Source organism: Garra rufa, chromosome 21 (assembly GCF_049309525.1).
Source record: "Garra rufa chromosome 21, GarRuf1.0, whole genome shotgun sequence".
Lineage (NCBI taxonomy): Eukaryota > Metazoa > Chordata > Actinopteri > Cypriniformes > Cyprinidae > Garra > Garra rufa.
The window spans coordinates 24,598,935-24,617,527 of record NC_133381.1 but is presented as its reverse complement, the minus strand read 5'-3'; the positions used below and the strand labels follow the sequence as shown (position 1 = coordinate 24,617,527).

The 18,593-nt window shown below is 37.3% G+C and overlaps 1 protein-coding gene across 4 annotated transcripts in view; it reads right to left on the bottom strand.

The window, feature by feature from the left end:
- The window catches only part of larp1b (La ribonucleoprotein 1B), a 39,205-nt gene extending 22,202 nt beyond the window's left edge, over window positions 1–17,003 (bottom strand). For 3 of the 4 annotated variants that reach the window (XM_073826910.1, XM_073826912.1, XM_073826913.1), the window contains exons 1-4: window positions 16,284–17,003; window positions 6,249–6,310; window positions 3,145–3,204; window positions 1,102–1,327 (exon numbers count right to left, since the gene is read on the bottom strand). In XM_073826910.1, coding sequence (XP_073683011.1) covers window positions 1,102–1,327; window positions 3,145–3,204; window positions 6,249–6,310; window positions 16,284–16,641 — 706 coding nt within the window. In that variant the 5' untranslated portion in view covers window positions 16,642–17,003. The remainder of the gene's footprint in view (window positions 1–1,101; window positions 1,328–3,144; window positions 3,205–6,248; window positions 6,311–16,283) is intronic. The other variant, XM_073826911.1, reaches the window with a different exon arrangement.
- Window positions 17,004–18,593: the final 1,590 nt, after the last annotated feature.

The window sequence follows — 18,593 nt, the reverse complement described above, 5'->3', positions numbered from 1 at the left end:
TACACCTTCAAGGACTGTGAATGAAGTTGTATACAGAATACAGTACTGAAAATAGTCTATTATTTGATTGACACACAAGAGTCAAAATAACTGATCAAGCAGCTCTGCTCCTAACATGAACATCACATATGGATACAGTGCCTTGCGAAATTATTCATACCCCTTCATTTTTTTCACATTTTGTTATGTTGCTGCCTTATGTTAAACTACTTTAAATTACTTTTTTCCCCACATCAATCTACACTCCCTACTCCATAATGGCAAAGCAAAAAATAGGTTTTTAACATTTGTGCACATTTATTAAAAATAAAAAACTGAAAAGATGCCGTTGCATAAGTATTCATACCCTTTTCTGGGTCACTCGAAATTTAGCTCAGGAGCATTCATATTGCTTCTAAGTGTTACTACACTTCGAGTGGAGTTAAACTGTGGCAAATTCATTTGAATGAGTATGATTTAGAAAGGCACACACCTCTCAGAAAAGGTCTAACAGCTGAAAATGCATATCAGAGCAAAAACCAGTCCTGAGGTCAAGATAACTGCCTGTAGACCTCAGTGACAGACTTGTGTTAAGGCAATGATCTAGGGGAGAGTTCAGAAAAAAATCTGCTGCATTGAAGGTTCACAGAAGCATGTAGCCTCCATTATCCATAATGGAAGATGACTGGAACAACTAGGACTCCAGAAAATGTCTGCCAGCCCCCATCCAAGCTGACAGAGCTTGAGAGGTGAAAAGGTGAGGCAAAGAATGGCAGATAATTGCCAGATGCAGATGTGCAAAGCTTGTCACATCATACCCAAAAAGACGTAACGGTGCTTCAACTATGTACTGAGTTAAGGGTATGAATACTTATGCAATGTACTTATTTCAGTGTTTTATTTTTAATAAATTTATAAAATTAGCAAATCTGGTTTTTGCTTTGTCATTATAATGGTGTATGGAGTGTAAATTGATGTGGGGAAAATAATTAAAAGCAGTTTAACATAATGCTGCAACAAAACGTGAAAAAAAATGAAGGGGTATGAATACTTTTGCAAGGCAATGTATATAGTGTGACTGTGAATGGCTGTTTATGTGTTAGTGTTGTCAGTTTGTCTCACCTCCTCTCCTGCGGGGGGCACTGCTGTGCGTTTCCTCTCCATCCTCTGTCTCCTGGTCATTCGAAAGTCCTGTGATTGGATCCGACTGTGCCTCCCTGTTCTCTTTACTGTCACTCCCATCACTTCCGCTCTCCTTCTCTCTCTTCTCTCCCACGCGATCCTTCTTCCTCTCCCTCCGTCCGGACGTCACTTTCCTCCCCTGTGTGTTTATCACATTCTGCTGCTGCTGAGGAGCGCAATCAAATCAATCTCTTAGTAAATTAAACCACAACTTAGCAGAATGAAGCCAGCAGTGCAGTCAGTGAAAACCAACACATATACATTTCTCCCACAGGTCTGAAGGAATGTGATATGGAATTTCACTTCCTAGATTTTAATGCTGATCTAAACACTAACAAACATATGCAGAAAGAGACTCCAGACTCAAGACATTTCATGGAAAAATTCTTCTACCATGAAACACCAAAGTAGATGTTTAGCTGAATGTCCAGGCTGCTCTTTCCCATTGAATGAAAGTGAATGGGAATCTATACAGTCATGGTCAATTAAAGAGTATTTTAACAGTTTTCCATATTATTTGTGTGCTGGGGAAAATTATTTTTTAAAAGTAATGCATTATAATATTATGTTACTCCATAATTATAACAAATTACTCAAGGCACTAACTGAACATAATTAAAACATAACTAATTGTGTTATTTGCTGTGTTGGGAAGGTAACTTTGGAAATGTAATAGGGTACAGATTACAAGTTACTCTATTTAAAATGTAATAAGGATGTAGTTACAGTCGTACTCAGCCCTGATTACTAACAGATTTTCAAACTCTATCATTTAAATTAAAATTAAATAATTGAATTTTAAAGCACAGCCACTACAAAATCAGACTTTAACACCTCTTTTTACTTTGAGATTGTTCTGAGGTCAAATGCAGATTTAAAATCATAAGATCTAGTTTAATAGCTATGATGCTTTGAATAGCTATGACAGTAAACACCTTGGGAACAATTCATCTTCAAAAATAAAGCATATGCATAAACCAAAATAGAAAGAAAACAACAATATAATTACACAATTAACAAATTACAGTTACATTTATTTTTTAATTACATTACATAACTCTGTTACATGTAACTAGTTATTCCCCAACACTTGTTACTTAGTTACTTTTTATGAAAGTAATGCATTTTATTACTTTTATGTTACTTTTTGTCACCTGGGATGGGTTTGCTTAATTGTTTTTTAATAACAAAAACACCAAAAGTTACATATTTGACAAGTGTATAGCCGCTTTCACACCAAAAGTGAAATGAATAAGCTTCAGGCTAAAGGAAATACCTCAGCAATTACTTCCAATTTCTCTCAATATAAGGACAGGAGAGGTATAAGTGAATAAATGGGAAGACAAAGTAACTTGCGTTACTTATTTGAAAAATTAACTCAGATATTTCATTGTAAGTTCGAAAGTAATGTGTTACTTCACTAGTAATCTGATTAAGTCACAATCCGCTTTTAGTTGCATGGAAAAGAGCAGCTCAGAAGTTCTTCTAGACCTCCTTTTGCCTTTCTCAGAAGAAAAAAAAAGCCTAACAAATATGAGGGGCTGAAAAATGCCAGGATTCATTTCATTTAACAAATGTAAACAATGTTTTTTGATATATATTCTTGATAAACTATTCCTAAAACTTCTTGACTCATAGACACCTACCTTCCAAGCTGATGTTTCAAGAACTACAGTGTACAATTACTTCACGTTTCACTTTTTTTTTTACAACCAATGAATGAATGTTTCCTGATTACCAGATATACAGTTTTTAATTTTTTTTCCACAAATAGCAATTTATACTTTATAAAATATTGTTGAACTTGACATAAAAATGATTTTTAAAATTCACTCATATGCAGCATCTAGGATTTTCAACACTAAAGTAAAAAAAAAAAAACAATAATTAGAAAGATTTAATAACAGTAGAAATCATACACAGATACTCTTCAGTACTCTTCAAAACAACTAGATTTACATTAAAATGCAGTGTCTTTCTTACCTCCTTATTGGCGATTTCTCCAGGGGTAGGCCAGTTTGTGATGTCACTGAAGTCACTCGACTGCAAATGGGAGTAAATGAAAGAGAAAAACTTAAGTAACGTGTATTGAAAGCTCCAATCTTTCATCATGATGTATTACTACAACAGCCAATTCCTGTGTTAGGACATGAGTGGGAAATGCACAAAACTAACACCCCCTTATTTGATTTGACCAAACAGAAAAATAAAAACAGCAACATTACTCCCTAATAACTGCCATCTAAAAGCTAATGTCCAGATGAATGCTATCTCATAGGGTTGTGCCGATAGTCGATAGTATCGTGTATCGACGATAGTCCGAGATATCGCCTGTTGCTGATGCCTTTGACGATAGTAAGACGATTATTATTATTATGCGTCAAAAAGGCACCTAACTTTAACGATGCGGCGTGGAGAGTCGGTTCTAGGATGCCTCAGAAACTTACCGCGGTATAAACACACGCATACAGTGGCTTCGTTGCGCCGCAGATGTGTGCAGTGAAAATGGGTAAGACATTTATTCATCATACAGTGTACATTAAGGGTGTCACGATTTCGATTTTAAATCGAAATCGATCGAAATTCATGCTCAATCTCGATTATCGAATCAAAAAATGGAATCATCGATGCTGCCACGCCCCCATGTCACGTCAGCTTGGCTTGCCAATCGAAAAAAAAAACAGGCTTGTTGAAGTGCTGCGAGTCAACCTACAACAAACAGCCAAAAGATAGCATGGCAACTGCAGACGCAGGAGACCCGTCGACAGAACTTGAACCCCCTCCTCTTTCACTGAAGTCGTCGGTGTGGAAGTATTTTGGATTTCCAGTGAGTTATGTTGACAACGTTTGTGTTGTCGACAAAAAAAAAAAAAAAAAAAACAGTTTGAAAGCTCTGCTATGTACGTATACCACATTATTCCACCGGCAGCACGACTAACATGGCAGGGCATCTCCGCAGGCACCACAAAAACATAGATTTATCTGTTAAACCGACAAGTGTAACACAAACTACTCTCCCGTCTTCATTTGGAATAAAACTTCCAAGTAAAAAGACAATTACAAGCGCGGTAGGAGTATTTATAGCCGCGGACATGCGACCTAATTCAGTGGTAGAAAACTCCGGTTTTCGGCATTTAATTAGCGTGCTAGAACCACGCTACAAAATATCGCGCTCAATATCGCATTCGATATTAAGCTCGATATGGCGTAGCTTGTCAGAGATATACGTCTCTGTGTATTAATTGCCGCTCCAGTGGAACCTGAGCGGAAGGCACGTGATGGAGATTTACTACTAATCAAAGCACCGGCTTCATTGACTAAACGCGCCTCACAATATCGTTCGATATATTGTCCAGCCCTAATTTTAAATTTGACAATGTAGTGTGTGGTACATTGCGAACAAAGGTCAGATATTATTATATTGCATAAAAGTCTTAAAATGGCATAGCTTGTGCTTTCAAATTTTTCTTTTTTAAATCAAGAATCGAATTGAACCGTGACTTCAGAATCGAAAATGTAATCGAATCGAGGATTTGGAGGATCGTGACACCCTTAGTGTACATAGATTAAGTGTGGACATAAGTGTAGGCAGTCATTAGGATAACAGAGGTAGTAAAATGTGGTTTAGGCTGAATTAAATACGATATATGAGAATCCGTCTGTATAGTAAACAAACATTCATTTCAGTAATATTTGTATGCGTTTTACGATGCGATAAAATGGCGCTAAACATATGCACGTGAATTACACGCACATTGCTTCTCCAGTTCATGTTGTAGTTCAGTTCATATAGAATGTGATGACAAAGATCAGACATATAGCGGTAACATTATCGCCATATGACGGGTAAAGAAAGATTAATTTACATTCACGCACGCACATTTACCGCTCCCTGAAGATAGCAGAGAATGAAACCGAAAGTAAACTTGAACCTCTCTAACAGAGCTACCGTCAGCGCTCTGCACATATTCTGCAAACGAATAAGGAATTTATTACATATTGACATATTTACATATTATTAAATAAATTAGCACGATAGTATCGTGTATCGGCGATCTCACAGGCTGACGATAGGACGATATGAAAATTGAGCATATCGCCCAACACTACTATCTCAACGTCCAGTTTGAATGATTTATGAAAGCCAGCTGCTTCACTCTACTGACGTCAGTGCGTCAAATACTCCTCAAGTTGAGTTTCCACCCTACACGACAACTTTGCCAGTATTTAACACATAAAACATTATTTGGACACCGTGGGGGAAGTGTGGCTGTTCCTTTTGCAGAGATCATTTCAACTTCTATTACCGGAGGAACGTCAATCATTCCTCAGGCCGAGAAGCAACCCAGAATTCCAAGCGCCGTATCGGATTCCACTATCGTCCTGAAATGGGTCCTGGGTGTCCCAGATGCTAAAGCTAGATGGTACAAACCAAATTTGCAAAGCAGTGCCTTGGAGTTAAAATGGTGTAACTGATGTGAACTAACAAGGCTGGTCAAAACAACCCAAACTTTAAGGCATTTTTAAACAAAAAAACTGAAATGCATTAGGGATGAACACAGAATTTCATGCTAGGGGTTATTAAATGTACAAGGGAACCTGTCAAGTGTTTTATACATGAGTAAGTGGAGACAAACTGACATGCCTTGGAGTCAGTCATGGGGACAACTCTACTGCCCCCATTAGGACTGAATTCGAGCCCTCTATGTGCTCTCTCTGGAATGTCCCGCTGAGGTAAAAGTCAAAAACTCATGTGCTGACTCTCTGTTGACTGCCACCCACACAAAAGACCTAACAGAACGAACAAATATCCACTTAAATACAAACACAAGCCAAGCTGCTCAATTACTGGCTGCTGTTGACCCCTGATCCAGGACATCCCAGACACTGTTACACAAACAGACTGAAAAAAAAAAAACTATTCATTTACACTAATAGATAGACAAAAAAAAAAATCTGCCTGTATGGATTCATGTAGTATCTATAATTAATGGCAGGCATTAACGTTTATTGTTTCAGGTCAATTAAACAAATAAATACCGGTCACATGGCCTCAGCTGACGATTTACAGCATATAACTGACTTACCTTACTGGTCTTCCTGGATCTGGGTTTGCTGGCACGGACAACTTTAGTAGGACTTGGGGGTTCTGTGGACACAGAGCAAAAACAAGAGAGTGATTATGTTCGATGTAGAAAAGAAAGAAAATTAAGAAGCTACATAAATGCAGAATCATATCATATCATAAACCACTGTGATAAATGTCTAAATGAAAATGTATATAAAAAAAAAAAGTTACATACTAGGGTTTTGGCATTCTAATTCAAGTTTGTGATTCTAATTCACAAACATGTGATTCAATTTGATATTATGTATTTTACCCAAATTTTCTCAAGGAAAAAAACAAAATTTCTCAACTAATGCTGTAAAATATACATGAGAGTCAGTTGTACTACATTGCTATAGGGTGACCAGACGTCCCGAAAAATTCGGAACAGTCCCGAAATCTAAGCTGCTGTCCCGAATCCCGAATCCCGCTCTAATTGTCCCGAAAATTATACTAAAGCAAAATCTTAAATAGTTATTGTCTGATAAAACATAAAAAAAACTGTCCGTGGAGCGAGGTTGAGTCATCCTGCAGCCTGGCAACCAGCCCCCGCCGGCTGCTCATTGGCTGCAGCATCTTGTTTTTTTTTTTTTTTTTAGATATACCGTAGGCGCGCATTAAGATATGCACTGATAAGCAAATTTTCATTCATGAAATTGACATGGCTGGTGTAGAAGTCGCGTGAAGAAGTCAGACCGGTCGAGAGCGAGGCACCGTGTTCAAAATAATATATGCATATGCATATGTACTTGTTAATAAAAATATGATTGGTTCATTAACTTCAGTTTGAAGTATAAAATAGCCTAACGTTACTTCTATATTATATAAAATTATATGTATATGTAGGCTACTTATATTAATAAAAACATGATTGGTTCAGTCACTTTCGTTTGAAATTCATTATCTTTATTATTATATAGCCCCCCCCGAATTTCAACCAATCTCATCTGGTCACCCTACATTGCTATAATATTGAAAGTTAAAATGAACTGATATGTATACAAATGCTTCAATTACACAATTTATTTGTATAATAATACATTTACAATTACATAATCATATTTTCACTCCAATTCCTGGAGTGGAAGCTCATTTTCTAGCTGTTTAACATTTATGGTAACCAAATGTTTTTTTTTTTTTTTTTTTTGAGGTAAATGTTGCATGACATTGTTTGCAAGCTGCTATATTGATGTCTTTCCACAGTTGAAACACTGATTGAGCGATTACATGAGACAGGATACAGATTTTGGTAATAGATTCAGTTGTTTATTCATGTTTATTTTGTGCTGTAACTGGTAGTAAAGCAGAGGAGACAATCGATTTACGTACACATTGCGTTGCTGCTTCTCCTGAACTGAGACGCTACACTCTGTCCCTCCACATTAAACAGCACCAAAACAGCATTTATTGTTTAAATACTGTAATATTTGAAATCTAAATCTAAGACTTTGTTTTATATCAAAAGTAACAAAAGCTTATAGACTGTTTTCACAATGCGTCATGCACTAAATGTAAACAATGCCACTGAACCAAACAAAACTTGTGTATTTTGTGGATTATTTCTGCTGAAAATGATCAATTATTGTCATGTTTTGGGCTGTACTAATCAGTCAGACCGGGAAAAACATTTTTAGTACTACAGACTGCCAAACGTTATAACAAATCAAGGAGAAGAGTGCAAAAACTGTCTGAGAAACAAAAGCCGTTTGAACCAGGATTTCCAGGGCAAGAATCTTGACAGCATTCATGTTTGTTCTCAACATTTCCAGTCAGGTAGGTGAAATATTAGGCTAATATCTTAACTAATACTGCTTGTACGTATCTTTACAACCTATTTATTTCAGTTTGTTAAAATATTGCGCCCTTTTCTGCTTACTAAGTCTTTAAGACTTGGTCTTTAAGGCTTACTAAGACTTTAGCAGCTTCCACACATTTTTTTCCATGGTGTAGACCAGCGGTTCTCAATTCCAGTCCTCGTTTTGAACGTTTTGAAGTGTAGTAAACAGATTTCCCCACTCAGGGAGTAGGGAACAATGAACACTGTGCAGGGACCATGTCAATCGGAACACAGTTCCTGCACAGGGCTCACTTCTAACCAGCTGGTTATCTGAATCAGGTGTGTTAACTAAGAGACACATGCAAAATATGTAGAATGGTGGGACAGCATAAATGAGCAGAACAACATATTCAGTAGTATATAAAAGTGTTGTTTACATCCGAGTATCGCCAATATGGCCAGGCATACAGGTTACTGACCAAATAATGACATTAATGCAAACCCTCGATTGCAGTTTATTGAATTGGAGTCACTAAAATGTTCTGTTCATTACTAATTGATTCTTGGATTTGAGAATCAATATCATTTCATCAAAATGAGAATCAACTAAAATCAAGAAACTGATATTTTTTACCCAGCCCTGTAAAGCTTTCAAAGGCAGTATGAAAGCATCCAAAGACTTTAGCTGACACTGTATGCAGTTAGCGTAAGTGTACTTCTACATTTAGATAATGCCTTTATTAATCATTCATTAATAAAACACACTGTAGGACAGTCACCATCATTGTACACACCTCCACAGAGGAAGAACTCTGGATTCTTGGTCAACTTGGCTAGTTTCGTCTTTGCCAATGGACACGTGCAGTATGACCTGAACCTTGTAAGTTTAACTAAAGTGATAATGACTCTTTGAGGGCATTTACACATTAAACCAAACCAAACCTCCTACATATTCCACAGGCATCTGTACAGTAACCACCTGTTCAAACTATTTCAAATTGTGAAATAGTTGTGCAACGTCATAGCTTATATACTTATAACACTTGGTAAAACACCTTTCTAGGCTTTTCGCAGGGCATTATTTAGAAACAGCTGTTAAATACATACGCACACTGTCTGGATTTTCTATAAAACACCTCCAGGCTACAAACTTAGCTAATTAATAGCTCAAAATATGACCATAAATACTGCATTTCTTAATTCACGTGAGTCATGAATGATTATTGGACTTTCATCCTCTGGGTTTAAAAAATCTGCACTTAAATTCTGGAAACATCTCTCTGTGTCCAGTGTGGCAGGTCAATACGGACTAAGTGCCGTGGTCAATTATCTAGGAACAGCTTCATTTAGATTGTAAAGCCACACGCCGGCACCTGCACAGCAAGGTCACACATACACACGCGTAAAACATTAACTTCCTCTGCAAGATGGAGCAGCAAACAACAGTTCTATGAGGGCCAGTGAAAGTGGAGTCATCCGTGGTATTCAAATCCCCCACAACACAATGACACGGCCCCTATGGGTATTTGTGCCTCTGTTCACACAAGCAACAAAGCGTTCGACCACGTCCTGACAAACTGCCCCATCATAATAACAGACCTACAGAGTCACACCAACAGCTTTTTTAAAAAAGGAATATGATGTTAACGCTAACAGCGTTCATTTTGGTGTAGTCCAGTCTAACCTATATAAACTAAAGACACGAATGTTCTTGCTTAGCACACTAACACATATATGACTTTTGATGTCCATTGCAACATCAGAAGCTTCACAATTGCACAGGAGGTGTTTAAAATCTTTGTGGAGAAACAATCATGAACCACTGATATTAACATTCTGGCCTTAAACGATCACATCAAATCAGCTTTATTCTTTAGAAATACAGCAACATTTAAAGCTTTTTCCCTGTGGGAGAATCAAACACTACTTTGTTGGAGTTGCCAATAAAACCGGTTTACATTTTCTTTAACACACACACACACACACACACACACACACACACACACACACACACACACACACACACACACACACACACACACACACACACACACACACACACACACACACACACACACACACACACACACACACACACACACACACACACACACACACACACACACACACACACACAAAGCTGTCGGGATTAAACAGGCAATAAAGAGGGACGCCCATTCCTGGGAGTGTCCGGGGTCCTTTATCATTACTGAAAGGATGGCCTGTATGATAAGGCACTGGGCGCTTGCTGACAGTGTGGGGTGTGACCATACATACAAACTTACTGATACTGTCCCGTCGACACCTTTCTGTCAGTAAATACCGCCTAAGGCTTAATAACTTAATCTGATGCCAACAATCATTTAAATCACTAAAATGTCACGCCAGAAACATTAAGTAAAGCCAGTCGGGTTGCTATTACTATGTCACTATGTCAATGACATTTAAGAGCGTCCACGCTAAAGAAAAAAAAAAAACAGTATTAAAAAGCCAACAGCAATCTTGTTTGAAACATATTAGAGATGTACTCTTGGTATTCATGTTGATTTAATAGCGTTTCATAAACCATTTTCAAGAAGTTTAAACTTAATTTGTTTAAAAATGTCAAGTGTAACTATCAAATAAGACATTCTGTTGATTAAAAAAAAACATTAAAATAGAAAACAGTTATTTTAAATTGTAATTAAAACGCTTTTATTGCATTTTTTACATTTACATTTATTCACTTAGCAGACACGTTTATCCAAAGCGACTTAAAATTAGGGAATACATCAAGCGATTCATCTTAAAGAAGCAAAGAAGAAAAAGGAAGTGCTCATAATACCAAGTTTTAAGCATTTTTCAACGCTTATTTTTTAAAAATAAAAGCAGTCTTTACCGTAAGAGGCTTCTTTCAAAAACACAATACCATCCATAATGCTTATTTTGGTAATCGAGTAATCGGTCGATTATTCTGGCGATTAATCGAGTAATCGGATAATTAGAATTCATTTTAATTTAGTAATAAAAATAGACCTTAACAAACAATAGCCTTTAAAATGACTTAAAATCCATATATAATAGCAATGAGTCCTGGCGGATTGTTTTTACACGTTACCGCACTATCCAATCCTTGTTTAATATTGACTAAAGAATATTTAATTCAAACATCCATTTAATCTTTAATATTTGGACAATTCTTTAAGACAGAAATGCTACAGCCATTGTAATCTCTTGAATATGTGGACATCAAAATATGTAAACTTAGAGAGAGGGTTTATACATGTATTTTAATATCGCAAATTGAGAATGATACTGATGTATTCGCATTGGTTTATAAATGATTTACCCAACAAATCTGATGAAATGGCACACATTGCATTCCTAGATGAATGTTATAATAAAACCCAAACCCAAAATTATATGCAGAGATTGAGTTTGATATGCTCCATGCATGTAAATGAAAACAGTTTGTGTGGAGCAGCATTTGCTGTGAACGGAGTTGCTCTGACACACATGTACGTAACCTCCATTCATATAAACAATTAAAGTGTATGTATTTATTTCTTTAAATCATAGCGTTTGTGAATCCACAATAGAATTATGCTTTATTATGATTTTTAAATGAGTTTAATATATCATGCAGCCATGGTCTTGTTCGTGAAATGCACCACTTTACTAAAAAGGATTTTTTTTTAATTGAGTACTCGTGACACCATGAATCGAGGAATCGTGACAGCTTTAATGTACATAATACAAATATTGCACCAGCAAAAACTAGAAATTCACATCAAGTCAAAAGTTTACAACCTTAAAAATGACTACATACAGGTATCACTGCTGTCAAAACAGACAAAGCTGTCTACAACAAACCCAATGGTTGTTTGACAGGGGAGCAGTCTATTCTCAAATGTCAGCTAACAAGTCATGTGTACAGACTCTAAGACCAGAGCAATGGTTGTTTAAAACACTGCTATCAGTCCATATGTCATCTGACAGCATTCTGATCATTCAGAGCAAAGCACACATTTCTGATTTTCAACACAGTTCCCTGAGGATATACCTAAGAGCTTCAGTCCCAATTGGAATCATGACAAGTATCCCACATTTACAGAAAGCACAAAGACCTTTTGCTAACAAGGTCAGTGAGATCTCTAGCTTTGTTTATTCGTCAGAACAGTGACATGTGCAATGCACATGGATTGACACATAACTCACACAACAACAGACTGCATTGGTTCAGTCAAACCACAAAAGGAGAAACACTCATTTAAGACATGTCTCCATTCACACTGAGGACAACTGTTTTTTCACAAGGAAAAAGGAAATTGGCCATGTAATTCAGATACTCAACTGAAGGGGTTACTTTAATCATTCCAAGACTGACACAGAGGAATTTAATCACTGATTGGATTGCCTTGAAAACATCATTCCTATTTGACATGATGTCTATCACTACACCAGACAGAAAGAAGAAAAAGTAAAAACAGAAGTGATACACAACCAAAAATAGGTTCGGCAACCAAAAATATTCAGCCGAACCGACAATAAATAAAGTTTTAAACCAAAATGGGTCTTAATGGTCGAAATCATTGACTGAAACTGATCTAATTCGCACTTGACTGTATTAGCATCTATTTCACAGCCACAATGTGTAAAAGCTACAAAAGGTTAACGCAGTGTGGTATGTTAATTTGTTCAGCTGAAAAGTGAGAGTGGAATTAAGTTTTTCAAGATTATTTATCATATTTTGATGATTATTGCTGCTAAAAAAGAACATTTATTGCCATGTTTTGGGCTGTACTAATCGGACAGTCAGGGAAAACCATTTGGAGTATTATAGACTGCCAAACGTTATAACAAATAAAAAAGTAGTGTGCAAAAAAACTGTCTGGGGAACAAAAGGCGTTTGTTGTTGGCCAAACTGAACCAGGATTTCCAGCGCAAGAATTTTGACAACATTTGAGTTTGTTCTTATTTCTGGTCAGGTGAAAAAAAAATCCCTTTTAATGTCACTAATAAATGGTTTACTTTAGGTATTAGGTGTGAACCCATCCAATCAAACTAATACTAGTTTAGCTGGTATCCAAATACACATAAAGGTGTGGCCGTATTTACCATTGCCCAGTGAAATTTCATGGACGAAATACAGTCATTCTAGTAGAAACCTGTGTGATCAGGAGTTTCACATGTCAACGAAAATGTCCACATGCAAATTTTATTCATTTTCAAGTCATGTGAATTTGCTGCACTGATCAACAGAAAGCTGCTTGGTTTGACAGTGACTTCTGTGAGAGCTTTCCTTCTTACACACCATTGACAACAAACAATTCACATTTTTGTCTACAAAATTGATGAAATTTTGCTTATGGAATCAAAAACTCAAAATATTTACTCTATTTTTGGAAAAACACTGCAAAGCTGAACGGACATTAATGACTTAAAACAATCAGATCTTTTTTCTGAGGAGAACAAACTTTCTTAAATGAAAGTCCACTGAAGTGCTTTGAAACATGCAGCATTATTCTATGTGTTGAAATTTCAACTGAAACAGGAAGACAGGGCATGATATATCAGGCAGTCCCACCCCCTTTTTTTAAATAGCCAATTGCATTTTGTTTATATCATAGCTTAGGCCAAAGCCGCTGAGCTTGGTAAAGCCGCATTTGACACTGTACTACAGCCACAATCTCATCCACATCACTATAAAATATAGCATTCTGTGTAGAAATCAAATTGGTCCCACATGTTTTGTGACTATGTGCGTTTTGTGGAAGTTCGCACAAAACCAGACTTCATTCGCCCCAACGGAATGCATATTTACACTGTCTGAATCGTTCCCTATCCCCTATATAGTGCACTACGTGCCATTCACCATACAGAAAATACTAATTCTGTAAACAAGTGACCGATTTCAGCTGCAGCTTCAGCGTCTATTTATAGTATAGGGGGCTGGACGCATCGGATTCTAGAGAGCATTTGATTGGACAGAATGTTTGATGAGAAGCTAAAGTGCAGGGTGATATCATCAAAATCTTTGATCCATATTGGCGAAATTTAGAGACTGTACGTTTTAAATGCTTATATCTTCCAAATGCGAATTTTGTCATTGTTTTGTAACACATTACCTTATAGATAACCTTAAGGCTAGCATATTCATACTTAAAGCCAAAAAACTTTTTTTTAATGGGGACTTTAAAGTTGTTTCGATCATGTGCTTAAATGAGATTCTCTTATGGACAAAACTGCAAATATCTTGCTTTTCTGGTTTGTGATTTCCTTACAACTCTCAGTAATGTTTATTTAGTCAAACCAAGTTATTTAAAGGTAAAGAGCCTTCTTTTATCGCATTAACATTACCTGTTTCCAAACAGGTTTCCTAAACACTTCCCCCATCAACCATAGTTGGACAAACAGATAGTGTTGGTCAAACCCGTTGGCATTGTTTGAACCAATCTATTTTAAATTAAACAGCAGAGAGTGCCACAGTGTTTACACTTTATCAGAGAAATTAAACTACGAACAGCCAAATTATAGACGTCTCTGTTTATTAGAAATATGTACACATGTACAATACGTACATACAGGCACGTTCTTAACACTCTCACATGAACAAAACCCATGAGATGGTCTTATCAGCATACACAGTAATATTCAGTTTAGGGAGTGGTCTAATATTACATGTTACTTAGTTTAAAACTACCAGATAGTCATAAGTCAGCTCAACAGGTGAGCTGCACACTACCACAAACATTATGTGGATCCAAAACACAGCGTGTTCAAGCACTGATGTAGTGTTTAGCAGCTGTATGAGTGGGGTTGAAACTCCAGTGTGGAGTGGTGAGGGTGTAAAGGCCTCTCATGAGCTCTTGCTGGAGTTGCAGTGCTCAGCACTCCACGTGCTCCCGTGCAACTCGATCAGATGGGGTGGGGAGAGGGGTTGAATCTGCCCACATCAGCAAGTCTGACCAAATACACCCAAATGATCGAGGCACACAGGGGTCTGTCCAAATACACCCAAATGATCGAGGCACACACGGGTCTGTCGGCAGAATGATGTGGGAACGTACGTTTTGATGGGCGTTTATTCCCATTACCACCATATTTGGTCACATCACAAATGGCCAAAAAAGAAAGCTCTGGGCTTCCTGACAACAACATGCAGTGCGTTTAACCTAACTGAAACGACTTAAACCTAGCACAAAACCTATTAAAATAACCTGCTTGAGTAACATAATATGAACAGGTTCCCTTTTGACACTTATATGTGAGTTTTATGTATTATCTAACTTTAACAACAGCAGTGTTTTTCATCAGGCGAGCCAGGACAGCACAGCATATGTCAGCCAAACCACAAACGAAGCTCCAAGACTAAAAGTCTAAAACACTGCGGTGACAAGTCACAACTACCTATAAATCACTTGAAATGAGTAAATAAAGCAGAGTAGTTTGACTTTCATTGTTTTATACCGCTTTAGCGGATTAAACGATCTGGGGTGTTAGCGCGGTGCTAAACAATGATATCCGATTCGTAAATGAATCATTCTTAGGAGTCGAATCTTTCAATGAGGACCAAAGCGATCTGTGAATTGTTTACGTTTTGAATAAGACGTGTTGGAAAGATGTTCACAATTTTAACTAATGACAGTTTTATCAATGTGCATACACAACACAGCTGGTTTCAATAAACGCTGTTATTAAGTCAGAATGCCCAAAAAATAATTATAAAAATACTAAATATAGTTTATTATATGAACCCAGCTCATAAGTAACGAACTAAAAACATAAAGCTTTAATAAACCGCAATAAGCGTGCAAAATGCGTTTTTATTATGCGGTTTTACGGCTAATGCCACACCAGGTTGCATATAACAATGGCTGAATCAGTCAATCAAACGAAGTGTTCAAAGGAACCGACTCTCTTAAACGAGTCGGACGTCCCATCACCAGTGCTAAAGCTAACAAGCCACGCCCCCATCACTGATTGGTCCGTACTTCTGACCATGTATGAAAAACACACTTTACGAATATGGGCACAAAGTTTATGAATTATCATAAATTGAGAGAATGGCCGATGTTATCGTACGTTTCAAAGCACGCGTGCACGAGCACGCGAAAAAGGTCATAAAAGTGAACTGACAGGAGTTTAATGGCCGCTCCTGTTTGCAATAGCACATGTGAGCTAACAGAGCACATGTGTGCATGAGAATAAATGCTGTTGGAGGTATAAACGAGTGTGTTGTGAGGATAAACTCCCTACCTGTTTGTAACGAGTTGTTGGTGGCATTATTAGGAGGGCACGCGTTCCTCTTCGTCCACGGGTTTACTTTTGGCGGAGGAGCCTCGATCACTTTCTTCTTGGCAGTTTCTGCTTTGGGGCTTGATGCATTCTGCTCGTTCTCCTTGTCGTTCGTGTTGTCCGTGCTTAACTCATCCGCTTTGCTTTCCATGACCCCCTGTTTTTGCTGTTTAGAGTCGACCTGAGGAGGATCCTGCTGCCCCTCCTCGTGGCTCGCTCGATCAGGTTTCTTGGGTCGATCCGTGTCCGACTTGTTTTGGTTCCCTTCGCCCAAACAACTGACTGTCACGTCCAAGTCACTCGCAACTTCAGTGGTCATGGTTCAAAAGAGCAAACGCCCACGCGTTGTTGTGTGTTGTTTTTTTGGTTTTTTTACTATCCCTCAATAGTTATTTCCCAGCGCGAATGAAGAAAAAGACTCGGTCAAAGCTGTTGCAGCTAGAGCACAAGTTGACAGCCAGCAGCTTGAAACACGGCGGAGAGCTGCATCGGACTTTTTCGTGTTCTTAAATGTCAAAATGCTCGATCCCTTAAAGAAGCCATGTTGTGCGATCACGCTAACTCATTACAGTAAGTCAAACGAACGAAATAAAAAACTTTGCCAATGTTTTCAACCCACTTCACGATTTGGCTGATCTGCAACTCACCTAAATAAAAGGAAATACTACGAACGGCCACGAGTCATTGGACGAGTGTGTGGCGCCTCTCTGTCGTCCCTCGCGGTCAAACGGCGGTACTGCAGAACGGTAGAACGTGGTTGATCAAAGGCTGTGTTGCCATGTCCACTTTCTAAAAGAGGTTTGTTTTATTTATAAAGTTGGCAGTTGATTATTTCCAGAATATATTAGGACTTCATACCACAAAGTACGACTGTCCATTAATTAATATAAGCTGTTAAAAAATTTATATATATTTGCTTTCAAAGTTTTAAAACCTAAACTACAAAGTCACAAACTGTATGCCTGTAGCCTAACTCAGTGTTTTCATTTCCAAAATAATACTACTAATAATAAATAAAATATGACATCCAGTTACCGTTATTCTCTTTAGCCTCAGTCTCACTCATTTTTCCCCTTCCATAGGTAGATGAACTAGTTTGATTTATCCTTTATTCTGATGGTCTTTATACGATGCAGTTTTACCTTGTTTAATTTATGTATTATGCAAGTTAATTTACAATATATCATATCAATTACTTAAAGCAATTTTCTTTGTAATTCCTGTAATGAGGTTTAATGGTTGTTTGGGGAACTTTTGGTCACATGGCTTGGTTTTCTTGTTGCGATCTGGCAACAATGATCAGGGGCAGTCTGACGTGGCCTTTCCCCCAGTCAACACACAGTCACAGATTGTTACAAAACCGAAAAAACATCAAAAGAGATATCACACAGATTTCATCAACCGGTTCAGACTGTTTGTCAAATTACAAATATGAACACGTTTACAGATAGACGTTATAAGTAACGTTAGCGCGTGAGCGGAGTGTGTTGAGCATCACACTGAGAGTACAACAACAACAACTCAAGTACTGTTTATCAATCAGAAATTGTGGAAACTAACCGTTATTATTAATGTTACCCAAGAAGAAAATGGTAATGAAAATATTTTTAATACACCACCAGGTGGGGTTCTTTCACAAAATTGTGCCACACCTTTCTATTTATTATTAAAAGACATCACGTGATAGGATTAAATATAATACACTGGGCAACGTTTTGAGCAATGTTGCCGAATTATGTTGTTTGGGCACAAAAATCTCCATCCTTTAGATCGGTCGTGGGGCCTGTTGTGTCTCACTTGGTTGCCTGTTGACAGCAATATTGCCCAGCAACATTGTTTAAAAAGTTGCCCCGTGTGTCATCACCCTAAAACTATTGCAATCCAATTTTTTCTTTTTTTTTTTTTACAGTTTGGCACTTTGAAAAAAATCATAATCTCATTAAATGAAATTTGTAATCTCGTTTCTGCTTTGAATGCATTTGACAAAGTGCAGAGTGGTAATAAGATGTCTTCCTTAAATTTGTTAAAGAAAGCATTGCAGGGATAATTCTTGTGTAATACCTTCTAACGACTGGTGTGACATGAAATGTTGTGTTTATGTTCGCCACCTGCTGTCACACTTTGCAACTACAGTCTAAAATGTTAAGTTACTGCTTTTCAGATAATTAATATGAAATATGATCTTGTAAAATACTGAAACCACTAATACATTACAGTACAATCATGTATTTAAATAAGCAGTACACTGTTTAGCTATAGCTTACTTATAAA